The sequence below is a fragment of the Furipterus horrens genome, unplaced genomic scaffold, assembly GCF_987537825.1.
Source record: "Furipterus horrens unplaced genomic scaffold, mFurHor1.1.pri manual_scaffold_4, whole genome shotgun sequence".
In the NCBI taxonomy this organism is placed as follows: Eukaryota; Metazoa; Chordata; class Mammalia; order Chiroptera; family Furipteridae; genus Furipterus; species Furipterus horrens.
The window spans coordinates 129,897,627-129,913,484 of NW_028327174.1; the positions used below are offsets into that span (position 1 = coordinate 129,897,627).

A 15,858-nucleotide genomic window follows, 5' to 3' on the forward strand; every position below is an offset into this window, starting at 1 on the left:
GGGGTCGCGAGCTGCCGGGGGTTCGACTGCAGCCGGGGTTGTTCTCCCCGCCGCTGTCCCAGGTGCGACCGCAAACAGCACCGCCCCCTTTCGCTCTTACCTGCCCAAAGGGCGCCGCTGGTTTATAACTTCATACGTTGGGCTTCCGTGTAGTTTTATTTTCTGGAATTTCTAGTTATCCTTTGTTTTGAAGTAGTTGTATTCCTCTCTAGTTGTAGAGGGAGACCTAGTGCGTCCGTCTAAGCCTTCATCTTGGCCGGAAGTCGAGTTTTAACAGTTCTTATGTTATTTCAGTACCAGTCCTTTATCAGATGTTTTGCAGATATTTTCTTAGTGGCTTGTGTTTTCATTCTCTTACTATTTATTCATATTTAACACATACTTTTTAGGTCTGTGTCTCCTACATATTATATCTATTCAGGTGGGTTTAAGGGACATAGAAAAGGTATATTCAGCCTGAACCAACATTCTGATCTATGAAGCTTGTGGTCTTTTTATTTCTGTTAAGATCTGGGAGGCAGAACAGAATGCTTAAGTGCATAGGTTTTCAAAATATGCTCAGATTTGACTTTTAGTTCTGCCATTTTAGTTTTGTGAACATGAACAATTTACTTAAACTCTCTGTCCCTAAGTTTCCTCATTTTTAAAATGGGAATGATAAGTATGAGTGTCTATTATTATATTGACATAAAGATTTAAAAAGTTAATACATGTAAATTGCTTTAGAGAAGTACTTAGTAATAATAAGTGCTCAATAAATATCAGTTCTTGTTATAATTATTTCTGCTGTCATTGTTGTAATTAACTTTTTCTGTTTTCATTCCCTCGATATCATCCTCACTACACTTAATTGGTAAATTGTTTCTGTATTGAATTATAGTCTGCCTTTATGTAACTTCTACTCGTTCATTTTATGTCCTTTGGAATATAGAAAATGAATTTAATACCTCTTCTAAATGATGTCTCTTTGAATTTTGAAGCTGATCCCTTCTTTTAGCAAACTAATTTTTGTTTTGTGCTAGGCATCAGGGATGGGAAAATGTGGCCTAATTTGGAAAGAGCTTGTATAATAAAAGAAAATAGATATGTAATTAATTTTTTATATACACCTGCATCTGAACGTACATTTCTCTTTCCTTCCTGTTAGAAAGGATGACTTCTTTGATGCTGGCACTGGCCCCACTATTTGTATAGTTATCACATTTCTATTTGGTACCTGGGGTCATTTCCTCTCTCTCCCTAATTAATGCCCCCATCCCTAGTGAACTCTTGCCAGCAGCGATTTATTGGCCATTGCTTTGACCTGCTAGCCACATTTGACACCATTGATTATCGCCCCCTCCCCCCACCACCACACTGTCTGTCTTCTCAGTCCCTTTTGCATTGTGTTTTCTTGTACTCAGCTTCTAGAGAGTGAGTGCCCCAGTATTTATTCTTTGGACTTTTTTCTGCATTTTCAGGTGGTGATTTTATGTAATTCCAGGTCTGGCAACTTTAAATTTATATCTGCAATTCATGCCTCTTTCTAACATTTATATAGCCACTTTATTTTTAAGAATTCAAATAAGCATCTGAGAAGTTAATATGTCCCAAATTGGGGTGGTGAACGTACAATACAATATGCAGATAATGTATTATATAGAATTGTATACCTGAAACCCTTATAATTTTATTAACCAATGTCACCTCAATAAATTCTGTAAAGTAAAAAAGTTAATATGTCTCAATAAATTCCAGATCCTTTCCTGATTCCCCTAAAGCAACAAATAGCAATTATATTATTCTCAGTGTCCAGGTCAAGAACCTTGGACATATTCCTGAGTCTTTTCTTCTCTGTCAACAAATCTTATCAGCTCTACTTTTAGAATATTCTAATTCAACCACTTCACACCTCTTAGCCATATTATTCTGGTGTTGATTTTTATAGTATCCTGATCCCACCATTTCTCTGTTTGTTCCCCTGTGGCCTTTTTTATTTTCCACACAGCAGTTTGAATGATTATTTTAAACTATCAGAATGGACATTTCACAATTCTTAATCAAAGCCTTCCAATAGCTTCTCATCTTAATACAAAATCTGAAGTCCTTCCTTCCTATATGCAGCAAAATGGCCTATTCCTCTCCCTGCTGCTCACTGTGTTTCTTCCTCCTTGATTTCCTCTAGCAACCCAAGTACCCTATTTCAGGAATTGACTTTCGTTGTCCCTTCTACCTGCATATTCCTCCTCAAGGTAACCATACGAGTCTTCCACACATCATTTAGATCCCTGATCGGATGCTACCTGATCTATGTAAGCTAATTAGTACTACTTTTTTATTTTACCAGAGCTTTAAACCTCTGAATAAACCTAGAGTGTTACTGGGAATTGATATCAGGTTTACTGTACTATATAGTCGTATAGAGGTCACTTTCTTGTGAAAACCAGAACTATGTTTATCATTGTGTCTAGTTCACAGCATATCTCAGAATTTAAATATAAGTTGTGACTACAGGGTTTTTTTGTTCATTTTTTGTCTTTTTAAATTATTTATTTATTTGTTTTATTTTTATTTGGAGAGAGAGAGGGAGAGAAACATCACTGTGTGGTTTCCTCTCACTTGAACTCCGAACTGGGGACCTGATGCGCAACCTAGTTACGTGCCCTGACTGAGAATCGAACCAGCGACACTTGGCTCACAGGCCAACACTCAATCCACTGAGCTGTGACTACAGGTTTTAATGTTAATGCAGTTTAAATCTGAGATTTATACTCATTCATGCAAGTGGTGTACTCTTATTTGGGTCAAGCGACTTGTTCTTTAGGATAAAACATCTCCAAATCGTTGAGTCCTTCCCTAACCTACTTCCGTTAACTTCACCTGTTCTCTTGGTGTTCTTTATAAAAATTGATTGTCAGCTAGTTCATAACACTATTGTCTGTTTATTCTGTTATATCAGAATTAGTAATTGTTTTCAAGTCAAGAAACACTTCTGACTACCCATATACAAATTTGACATGGTCTTTAACCCTAAGTTGCTTTGCATTTTGTGGTATTTCTCTTTGTTTACATGTTGACTATAGTCTTTAAGTGGAGAGCTTCTATAGAGCAAAGGATCATGTATGTCTTAGGATCCTTTAAGTCTTCAGTGCTTGTCTATAGTGGGTACTTAAATTATTTTAAGTGAATAAGAGGATGAATAGATGACTAAACAAATCCCTTTGTTCTTTTTTACCTTATCCAATGTGTACATTATTCCTAATAAAAGGGATGGAAGCAAAACAGAATATTAGTAACTTTCACCCATTATTATTCTAGCACCTACCCCAAAGGGAGTATTGCTTCAGAGCTTGTTTTTCTTTCTGGTCTTAACAAAACGGAGTCTTTTTATTTGTTTGTTTTTCTTACTTGTATGGATTCATACCAGTCTTTTATATTAATTATTGATTATGTGCCCTTTGTAAAATATGTGGTCATCATAGATTCCTCAGTAGCTTGTAATTCTTTGGATATTTCCTCATTTGGGTAATGTTTGGATAGAGTTTTTATTTTTGAGAATCTTTCTACACTCTCCAACTATCCTTCCCCATGAGAAAACATCCTCCCTACCATTTTGAAAACATATAGGACACTTTTTACTGCATTTTCCACTTTATCAATCATACTGTACAATGACATAGTTATTTTTTTCAAAGGCTCCCACTACTTCCATTTCACATATTTTCTTTTATGGGAAGAATTAGAGGTCAAACTGACAGTTTTTACTATTTTTCCTACTTCTTTAATAAAGGTATTTTTAATTTGGGGGTTGGATTTCTGTGTTTTATAAATAATACTATTACTTTTTTGGATAGTGACTGGCTGCTCACTTCATGAGTGTATGAGATACCTTTGCATTACCTAAAATTAGAATCAAGTCTTTAGTATCTCTTTCTGACCTTTTAGAAGCAAGGCCCCAGGAAACATGACAGTTTGTGAAGTAGATAGTGAGTTTGAGCAAACCTTCATTGGATGGCCAGATTGTACAGCACAGAGATGTTACTAGCAGAAGATACGTGAGCGTCATGCCCTTTTAAATGAATAAGTTCCAACAGATGTTGGCTGGGGGGTGGAGTTGCCTCATTCTGAACTCCAGTGCTTATAAATACAGATAATGAAATAGCTATTTCATCTTCATTTTTTCCACTTTGTACACATTCATATTTCTTCCTATATATATATTTTTTTTACTATATCACTAGTGTATTATAAAAGGATATGATGAAAGATACTGGTGACCATTCAGACTGAAGAGGAGGTATATAGGGCAAGGTGTGTGGGTGGGAGCTTGGAGCTTCCATGTGCTCTTTGAAAGCAACCCTCTCCCCAAATCTGCATATATTCACCAAAGCTCTCCACATCCTGTCCTTTTAGAATTTTTAGAAGGCCTCATTCATTACATAGGTATGATTGATTAATTCTTGGTCATTGATGATTGATTTATCCTCCAGCCCCACTCCTTTCACCAAAGGTTGGGAATGGGACTGAAAGTTTCAACCCTCTGTTCAAATAGCTCCCCTGGCAATCAGCCCCCATCCTTAGATACTTCCCCTAACATCAAACTTTTATCCTAAAAGTAGCCTTTTTAATCAGATTGTAGGAAAATGATAAATTATATTTTTAAAGGTTTTCTTCCTGTTTTAAGTTACTAGAGAAAAGATTATAGCAAGGAATCTCTCATGTGTCAGCCTGTTATTGTGCTCTAGTGTGACCCCAAAATACTTACCTAACTGATCCATTGTAAAAGGCTGACAAGAGGTCCCTATTGTGCGTTCTGTCCTAGAACGGCGGTCTTCACAGGCAATAATTTTGGATACACTCTTTATACTCACGTGTGCACTTTATTCCTGGTAGACTCTCATAAATCTGTACTAAGCTTAAGTCTAGCACTTTACTTCTGTCCATTTTGTCCTTCACACTTGGCCATATATACCTGTTAGATTCTAAGACCTACTTCACACCACATTTCTATGATGATCTTCACTTTTCCCTATTGCCTCATAACTTCTGAAATTCTTTTATACCTTATATTGTACAATTTAGCACTTGGAAGTATGATGTTCATATTTTAAGCAACCATAAGCACAAAACCATGTCTTACTCATGTCACAAATATTTAGTCTATCCCACCTGTGGCAGTTTATAAAGACTACCTCTTTGGTGGCCCTTACAGCACCGTTGTGGCATATGTAATAGATACTGAGTTAATATTTGTTGATTCTTGGAGTAATTTCTTGATTTGTGATTCTTAAAAGTTAGGCTTACAGGCTAGTGGACAGTCCAGCAACAGTTTTGGTAGAATTTTAGATAAGTGTTCTGTATTAAATTGTTTGCATTTTCTTTTTTATCAGAAACAATCATTTATGCCATGATTAAATTTTGAATATGATGATTAACATGATGCACTTAAATGTAAGTCAGTAGTTTAAAATACTACATGAGAAGAATGGTTCAGTTCTATTAGTTTTGCTGAGAGGAAGATGGAAGGCCTCTACGGGAAAGATTCTCAGACATTGCAAGAATAATTGTTTTCAGAAAAGACGTTCTGAAAAAATGGAAACTCGCTAAAACTGTAGAGTTCTCAAGCTAGCTTTCTACAGTTAGAATACATTAGAAGTGTGTTCTTTATGACTTAAAATCAAGTAAAACCAAAATTATCTCTTGTCTAAGAAAAGAAATCTATGGAGGCATATAGCATTGCTTTCCAGCATAGAGCGTATCATAGACTTTGTTACTGATGAGAGTCAAGCAGATCCATAACACTGGAGGCCTTGGAGAGCTAATATCTAGGATCTAGAGAGAAAAAATGGTGAAATATATTCTTCTAAATGACATAACCACTGAATGTGAACAACTTAAAACCAGGTATGAAAAATTGATTAAATGAGAATACAAAAATAATTTAACTTTTTTAATGACCACCTCTATGACTGACTGATAGAAATACCAAGTTTCAATCTTTTCATGTTCTCCATAATATGTACTTTTTTTTTATTTTTAACATATTCTAAAACATTGTTTAGGTCTACAAGTGGAAATTAACTTTTTTAAAAAACTATCTCAGAAATTTTCAAACAAATATAGAAAAGAAAGCAGGGACATTAACTCTCTTACTCAGCTTTATCTTCAACAATTACTCACCTATGGCAATCTTTTTTTCATTTTTACCTCTTAACTGCTTCACACCCATAGACTATTTTAGAGCATATCTTAAATATCTTTTCAGTTCATCTGTAAATATTTGACTATGTATGTATGTATCTCTTACAAGATGAAATCTCATTTTAAACATAATCGTACCTCCTTAAAAAGTAACATTTAATATCATCAGATATTCAGAAAACATTCAAATTTAACCTAGTTGTTTTCATTGGTGGTATTGTGATATGAAGAATAATTAATAATTGTCCCTGACCAGTACGGCTCAGATGGTTGGAACATCATCCCTCACACCAAAAGGTTGGGAGTTCGATTGCCGGTCAGGACACATACCTAGATTGCGGGTTTGATCCCCAGTCAGGGTGCATATGGGAGGCAACCAACAGATGTTTCTCTCTCACATCGATGTTCCTCTGTCTCTCCCTTCCTCTCTCTGTAAAAGCAATAAACATTTTTTTTTAATGATTGATTGGTTCAGGTGTTGTCCTTCTTAAACCTAAGGGGTTTAGTAGCTGTTTATTATTGTCTAGATACCCCTGGCTGGTTTGGCTCAGTGGATTGAGCGTCGGCCTGCGAGCTAAGTGTCGCTGGTTCGATCTCCCAGTCAGGGCACATCAGAGAAGGAAAACTCTGACTCCAAAAAACCTCCGCTGCCTTGCGGCATACCTCTTCAGGGGAAAGGCTAAGGGAGTAAACCCCGACAGAAAATCCGGAGCCGGAGTCCCTAAGGCGGTTTGACGTTGTAGTCAACACCGGCAACTCCTGCGGCGCACCTGAAGCCAAGCTGTATCGACTCCGTCTTTCCCTTGGACCCTTCAGCTGCGAAGAGAGGGGTGGTCTGCTGCATGGGCAACAGCAGACCCTCCATATCACCCTGCCCAGGCTCTGTAACTTCAGCTTCACTGGAGAGGACACTCCAGCGTCATCGCAAGATGTCGATTCAACACGGGAGGAGACAGATACCGTGTCACTCCCGAGTCGGACTGCACAACCATTCTCAGCGGTGCAGATAGACTCTTAAGAAGCTACACCATCGTCTCTCGAGACGGACGGCTGCCAACGACGACGATTATTGTCTAGATCCATTATTTCATTGGGGGTCTCAGAGTAATACATATTTTTAATCCTCAGATATCCATTGTTGAGATTTCTGATTGTCCTGTACTTTACACTATTTGTGTGTGAATCAGGATCTAGATAAGGTCCCTGCAGTGCAGTTGGTTGATAGTACATCTCTTTTTTAAATCTGTATGCTCCTCTTCCTTCCTCTTTCCCTCCCTCCCTCTCTCCCTCTCTTTGCTGTTTATTTTTCGAAGAAACTAGGTATATGCTAGTTTCTCAGTCTGAATTTTGGCATTTCAGTGTTTCATTTAATATTCCTTTATTTTCTGTAAATTGGTAGTTAGATATAGTGACTTCATCATGCTCAGTTTTTGGACAAGAATATATTGAGGCAATGTTGTGTTCTGTAAGGAGCCATTTATTGCTTCTCTTTGTGTTGTCGTGTTAGTAGCCATTGGGCTATATTGTCCATAGTGGCTGATAATACTTCTCATTCCTTGAAACTGGCTTTAGTTGGTAATCTAGCTTCTTTTCCCCTCTGGGCACTATTAAGATTTTTTTTTTTTTTTTTACCTTCACGTTGTAATATTTTCCCGAATGTGTCCTAGGTTTGATGCTGTGCACTTTTGCAAGCCTTTTTTCTCTATGAAGACCTTCTTCACCTTAGATCAGTTTCCTTCTAGATTAGTTTTCTTCTCTTATTTCTTTATTTTCCCTCTCCACTGTCTCTATTGCTTTCTGACTTGTTCTGCTCAAATGTTACCTTATCAGATCACAATAGTCACTCTCTGTGAAGGCATTCTCTTACTATCATCTTCTTATCCTACTTTATTTTTCTTCATAGCATCTGATATTTATTTATACTGTCTCTCCTATGACTTAGATGTAAGACAGGGACTTTATTCACTGCTGTTTTCTTGATACTTAAAAGTGTCATATAATGGGTGCTCAGTAGTATTTCTTGAATTAATATATTAAGTTGGTTTTGGCATTTTTCCTCACCTTTCAACTTGTATTGCATACTTTAAATATATTTTTTTTCTGCATTTTGAAAGTTTTCTAACATCTTCCAGCAACCATTGAATATTTGCTCTTGATAACTGTTTTTAAGTTCTAACATTTCTTGCTCTCTGTTTTATTTATTTTTTCATTGTACCGTGTACTTGCTTTATGACTACTGTGTCCACTTCAGTCTCTCTGAGTATACCAGATAAACTGTCCAACCCCTCCTTCTCCCCTAATTGGTTATCTTTTATCCCTGAATTTTCTTTATTTCTTTTATTCATCTTGGTCACTCATTTCTTGTAGCTGAGTTTTTCTGGTAACTGGTTTGGGTTTCTTCAGTAGTTGCTTGGATCTATTCCTCTAATAGATCTCTTTCTTTAATGTAAGAAAAATACCACTCCCATTAGAGTGTTTGGGCATGTGGCAGGAAAAGGGAAGGAAAGAAGGGGGGTGGGTACAAATGGCTCAACTACTCTGAATTTAGTTTTAATGACATTGCTGTTTGTTCTACAGCTAACTCATCCTTGCTTCTAAGACTTTATTATCTGTGCTGTCTTTGGCTGTGGTTTTGCTTTGCTTTTATTTTTCTGTCAATTTCATTCTGTCCACCTGTACTTAGTAAATATCCTGAAAATTTTCTTTTTAGATGACACCCTTTCTTGTTATCTAATACTGTGATTTTATTTTTTCTTTCAAAATTTTTTACACGGTTATAATACTGGAAATGATTGAAGAAATGTTCTTAGAGTAAAATTGGAAAACTTATTCTCTTTTCTCTCTACTTTTATTTCCCTCCAGAGAAATAACCACTATTAATAAATAATTTGTTATTTTTAAGTATATTTTATCGATTATGCTATTGCAGCTGTCCCAATATTTTCCTTTTGCCCTCTCCACGCAGTACACCCATTCCCTCCAGCAGCCTCCCCCGCTTAGTTCATGTCCATGGGTGGTGCATATAAGTTCTTTGGTATCTCCATTCACTTAACTATTCTTAACACCCCCCTGTCTATTTTATACCTATCAGTTATGCTTCTTAATCCCTGTACCTTTTTCCTCATTCTCTCCCTTCTACCTCCCCATTGATAAGCCTCCATATGATTCCCATACCTATGATTCTGGTTCTGTTCTGGTTGTTTGCTTAGTTTGTTTTTGTATATTTTTAGGTTCAGTTGTTGATAGTTCTGAGTTTGTTGTCATTTTACTGTTCATAGTTTTAATCTTCTTTTTCTCAAATGTGTCCCTTTAACATTTCATATAATAATGGCTTGGTGATGATGAACTCCTTTACCTTTACCTTGTCTGGCAAACACTTTATCTGCTCTTCCATACTAAATGATAGCTTTGCTGGGTAGAGTAATCTAGGTAGTAAGTCCTTGCTTCTCATCACTTTGAATACTTCTTGCCAGTCCCTTCTTGCCTGCAAAATTTCTTTTGAGAAATCAACTGAGAGTCTTAGAGGCACCCCTTTGTAGGTAACTCTCTGCTCCTCTCTTGCTGCTTTTAAGATTCTCTTTCACTTTTTGCCATTTTAATTATGTGTCTTGGTGTGGTCCTCTTGGAGTCCAACTTGTTTGGGACTTTCTGTTTTTCTTGGACTAATGTGTTTATTTCCTCCATTATTTTTTCAAATAAGTTTTCAATTTCTTGCTCTTCCTCTTCTCCTTCTGGCATCCCTATGATTTGTATGTTGGCACTTTCGGAGATGTCCCAGAGTCGTCTTCTTATCTCCTTATTTTCTTGAATTCTTGTTTCTTCTTTTTGTACTGGTTGACTGTTTCTTTCTTCCTTATATTCCGATTAATTGACTTGAACCTCAGCTTCCTTCTTTTCACTCTTGGTTCCTTGTGGATTTTTCTTTATTTCTCTTAGTGTAACCTTCATTTCTTCCCTTATTCTTTTGCCATACTCAATGAATTATCCGAGTGTCTTTATCTCCAGTGTTTTGAACACTGCATCTGGTTGATTGGCTATCTCTTTCACTTATCTCTTTTTCTGGAGTTTTGATATATTATTTCATTTGGGCCATATTTCTTTGTCTCCTCAATTTGGCAGCCTTCCTGTGTTTCTTTCTGTTGATTATGTAAAGCTGCTTTGACTCCCTGTCTTGGAGAACTTGTTACATTGTAAGGGGCGGTGCCTTAGGTATTTGTCAGTACAAGGCAACCTGTTTCAGGGCTTTATGGCACTGTATGTGGGAGAGGAGTCAGAGAGGGAACAATGTTGCTTGCTTAGCACTCACCCCATTTCTAGTCACTTCACCCACTACCATATGTGACTGGTGGTCCTCTAGCTGCTGCCCTGGTGGTGATTCCCAGAGTGGTGGGTTCACATACATTCTAGGACCTTAGGAGCCCTCTAAATGAACTCTCCTGAGAGATGGGCAGTTTCTTCCATCACCCCAACCCTCACTGGTTTTTCACAGCTAGGAGTTATGAGGTTTTGTTTTCCCAGTGCTGGAATCCTGTGCTGTGGGGTCTGGCCTAAGGAACAATCCCAACTGTTCCTCCCAGCCTTCGTCTGCCACATGTGAATGTGGGACCACCCATGCTGCTGATTGCCACCTTCCGGTTGTCATACTGTGCCCTTTCTGCCCCAGCTCACTGCCTTGCCTCTCCTACCCATCTGGATGAATATTTTTTCTTCAAATACTTGGTTTTCAGACTTCCACACAGTTCAGTTACCTGGCAGTTCTGGCTTTTTCTTTTGAGGTTAGTTGTTAATCCTTATAGTTGAGCAAGGAAGCAAAGCATGTCTATGTATGCCACCATCTTGGCTGGAAATCAGTTTATGTTATTTTTAACAAATATTATCACTTTTTATCTTTTTTGATTTGACAGTATATCTTGAACATTTTTCCATTTTACAAATTTATTGATTTTTTCCGGGTTGATAAAATTCCTGCTTTTTACTGAATAAAATATAGTATCTTATGTTTTAATTTGCATTTCCTTGATTAAAAATTTAATTGTTGAACGTTTTCTCACGTATTCATTTTAAGATGGGCAGACCATTTTAGAATGTTAAAAAGGACAACTATAAGAATATATAAAATGTCTAGATGTATTTAAGAAATAACTAAGGATTGGGCAAAGGGTAAAAACAGGTCAGCATTTCGCAATGTATAAAATATGTAGTATAAATGATCAGTTTTCTTACAATTTTTAAAAAATTTTTATTTATTTTAAATTATTCATTTGTTTATTTATTTTTTTAGAGATAGGGGAAAGGAGAAAGAGAGGGAGAGAAACATCACTGTGTGGTTGCCTCTCACTTGCGCCCCCAACTGGGGACCTAACGTGCAACCTAGTTATGTGCCCTGACTGGGAATCGAACCAGCGACACTTAGCTCGCAGGCCGACGCTCAATCCACTGAGCCACACCAGCCAGCGTTTTTCTTACAATTTTTATACTGTTATTTTAAAATTTATTGCTTCTGTCTCTTCAGTGAGTTCTTGGTAAGGAAGGGAATTAGATATGTGTGCTGAACTCGCCATATTTAGCAGGAATTTAGACAGATTTTTAATTATTCCATGTTCTAGGGTTTGTCTTGCTTAATTTCATAAACCACTATCAAGAAGTCATAAGCATGCAGTCACTCTTAACATTATATAATTATGTTTTCATTTTATACATCAGAACTACTAAGAAGGACCACCCTCCCCCCTAAAAAATGGAATTACTGTATCTTCTGGAGGGCGGGCCCCTTGTAGTACAGGCTTCCTCTGCTAGGTGAGTGTTCTAGGAGCCTATCTGTACCAGTGTACTGGCTGGGGTTGTGATGGGCTGCATTCAGCTTCAGTGAATTGTTTTGGAAGACTCTTTAACACATTTGCCCATTTCCTGATAGGTGATTTATGAGTACAGCTGCTCACACTGCACTGAATTCTCAGCAGTTTTTGACCCAAAACGGCATGATCCCAATGCCCCACCCTCCCTGTTCACCCAATCTCTCCCCAGAGGACTTTTTTGTTTATTTCCCTGAACGAAAAAAGTCCTCAAAAGGGAAACGTTTTGCCAATGTGGAGGAAGAGAAACAAAAAAACAGCAGCAGCACTAAAAGGTATCAAAATCAATGAGTTCAAAAACTGTTTTGAGCAGTGAAAAAAAAGTCTCCATTTGCATCAAATGGAGAGTACTTGATAAAGAATAAATACAAAGTTTTTTATAAATAAATTTCAGGGGTTTTTTGGGTCCCACGTCATATTTATGATAGCTTGAATTGTTGACAAGTAGAATATTCTAGGCCCTTTTGGGGTTTAGTTGGATTTTAGAGATGTTGTAGAACAATTTGCCTTAATGTTTGCAGAATACAAACTCTAAGGTAAGGAATTTGCCCATAATCACATATGTAATAGCAGAGGAAGATTTAGGACTCAGGTACTGATGCTCCCTCTCTCCCCACCCACCCATTATATCATTTTGCTCTTCATTGTCAAGGAACAACTTCTTATCTAAAGAACAGTCACAGTTTTTTCAAAAACATATGTTTTGAATTCTTGTAAACAGACTGCAGATTTTCATTAAGAATCAGTGACTACAGATATAGAAGTTTAGATTAAAGCCTGCAAAGGCATGAAAATTAACTTTTTGAAACTTGAACAACTTAGCACATTTTTCTTAAATTTGTTTTTATCTCAGATTAGAATACTTATATATAAAGCATTATTTTTTTACACAGCAGGCTATTTGGAATAATGTAGCCATTAGGGAATACTTGTTGCTTTGGAGGGATATGTAAAATATTCTTTGGCACCAAATAATTAAAATTGCAACCTTTTTTATTTAAAAAAAAAAGTTTATTTGTGGACACAAATAATTTGTTGATTCGTTTTGCACTTTAATTTTGGAATAGAGAGTAGTTTTTGAATTATTAGTATATAAAAGGATCAATCCAGATCAGTAAATCATTTATTGTAAAACTAATGGAGTAGAAGTGTTTATGTTCTTCCTACACATTCTGTTATCAGAATTTTCCTCCTGTCAACCTGTTCGGTAAATAAGTTTTTCTATTATAAGGAAGTTAAGAAAGTTAACATTTTGGGGATCATAACTTTTTGACATATTAGAACTTAAAAGATAAATAAATTGGAGGTATAAGTGAGCACCCAGACTTGTAAATACCACCTTGATTTGAGTAATGTCCAAAGTCAGAGTGGTTGAGAGCTATCATGTGCATTTATATTCATTTTCTTATCAGTTATAGAAGTTTTATAACAAACTTATTTTTTTTAATTATGGTGTGTTATTAATTAAAATCCTTTTGATGAAAAACTTACTTTATCTTAGAAAAATGGCCTTAGGCATTCTCCTTTAATTTACTGATTTAATACAAAGTGTTTGAAAAAGCATATGAAAAGGTTTGGGATAATTGCAGCGTATATGGTATCCAGATTACCAGTGATATTTTTGCTTTTTTTAGTTTATAAAGCGAAGTGTTTTAAACTCTAGAAAGGAATTTTACTTCAGTAATAAGTAATACCCTATCCAAAGAGTTTCCAGTGTCACTTTTCAATTTATAATGTAGAAGCTTCACTGTGGTGTAAAGTGTTATGGCATTTTATTTACGAAAATAGATCATGGAACTCCATATGGTAGTATAAATTTCGTAATGCTCGTATGGTCTAAATTGGAATGAAAAATACATTAAAATTCACATTAAATTAGATCTGTTTTTAAAGTTGTGGAGTCGGTGGGAAAGCCAGTGGGATGGGGATCACATAATGTGTTTGGGACTCTGGGGTGGTAGGTGGGGTCAAAGCAGCCCCTGCATTATAAATAGGAGATTTTGACCAGGGCAATTAGGTTACATGATTCTGTCCCCCTTTTTTTGTCTGTTACAGGCAAAGGGGAAGATAGTGATGTACTCAGTATAAATGCAGATGCTTACGACAGCGACATTGAAGGCCCATGCAATGAAGAAGCAGCCGCTCCTGAGATTGCAGAAAATACAGCCCAAAGTGAAGCTGGTCAGATAGATGACCTGGAAAAAGACATTGAGAAAAGTGTGAATGAGATTCTGGGACTGGCAGAGTCTAGCCCAACGGAACCCAAAGCAGCCACCCTATCTGTTCCGCCACCGGAAGATGTTCAGCCTTCTGCACAGCAGCTGGAGCTGCTAGAACTGGAGATGAGGGCAAGAGCTATTAAAGCCCTAATGAAAGCTGGTGATATAAAAAAGCCAACCTAATTATTTTACTTGAACCTGAGTTTTTGGTGTGTTTGAACAAAACCACATGATACAGTTTTGTACCTAAGTTTATTTTGGGTGTTAATATGATATTTCTCATGTAACCCATATTAGATAATAGTTTTTTTTTTTTTTTTGGTTGATGCTACTTTTATATTATATAAGTGTTAACTGTTTTACGAGTTCATGGCAAATACCATTGAATAATTGGACACTTTGTTATATCAGCTGCAGGTTAATATCTGAAAAGCCATTAACAAAGAGTCACAGTAATTTTTTTCCTTTATTTTTAAATGTTTTGGCACCAAACCTAAAAGCTTAAGAAAAATTGACCAAGCATGTTGCTCTTAAGGCTACCTATATTTAGCAGTGAAATATTAAATTATTGCTCTTAGATTTGTTAACAGTTTAAGAAATTTAGTTATGCTTATATGCACTTTGAAAATATGAATTATCTCGAAGATACATATCTTACATTGTTGTAGATTTACTAGTAAAAACAGAGTAACATTTTTTTACGATAAGGTTTAGCAATCTGAAATGGCTGAGACAAAACTTATTTTATAAAAGGAAAAGAAAACTTAATGTAAGACAGTTTTTAACAATGGAGAATAATTGCTCAACTTTAATTCCAGCAGAGAAGCTATTCTAACAGGTATTTGATATCATTGGACACTTTGTTCAAGTGTTTTTCTTCACTAAAAAGGGAACACATTTTCATTTGCATTCCAAGCTATCAAGAAAAGGAGAGTATTTTTTACAGGCTTTCATCTGGTGTTTTGTTTGAAGATCTGATGTGCTATAATTCCATGAAATAAAAATAATAAAGACTATCATTCTGGATTTGAAGACTTTTGGTACATTTCCAAAAGCAAAGTTAATTTCAGGAAGCTTTGTTAAGTTGAAGTTATAATCTAATTTTGTATAGTTTTTGTAAATAATTAACATCTTGCCACAATTATGGATGCTTTTTTGCCCCATCACTTAATGTAATTGTTTGATACCAAAATAAATGTAGGTAGATATTCTTAACTTAAAGTAAATTGTTTTTTTTTCTAAAATATGAATCTAGAACTCTTGTTTCTATATTTGCTCACAATTATAGTATATTGTATTTATAAGCCATGATTTACTAATGCTGTTTGAGGATTTTCCTCAGACACAGAACTTGCTGAGATTGTGTTTTAATAGCTGGCTTAATTGTATGTAAAATTTTTAGAAGTTTTACTATGGAAATAGAGAGTATTTACAAAATATTGGTGTTGCAGTTAAAAATTCTTTTTGTTGTTCCTGAACACGCCTTTAAATAACCTTGTCATCTTTTCTTTTCTCCCTAAATCTTTCTGATGAAGCAGAGGCCTGTGTCATTTAAAAAGTTTCTCTTAGGCTAGTAAACATGAATATGATTTAAACAGTGAGTTCTT

At 36.0% G+C, this 15,858-nt stretch overlaps 1 protein-coding gene across 1 annotated transcript in view; it reads left to right on the top strand.

Annotated features, from left to right (window-relative positions):
* Positions 1–15,466, top strand: part of CAAP1 (caspase activity and apoptosis inhibitor 1) — a 57,453-nt gene extending 41,987 nt beyond the window's left edge. Inside the window, exon 6 of the mRNA XM_090275791.1 lies at positions 14,088–15,466. Within this exon, the coding sequence (XP_090131917.1) occupies positions 14,088–14,434 (347 nt within the window). The 3' untranslated portion in view covers positions 14,435–15,466. The remainder of the gene's footprint in view (positions 1–14,087) is intronic.
* The last annotated feature ends 392 nt before the right edge of the window (positions 15,467–15,858 follow it).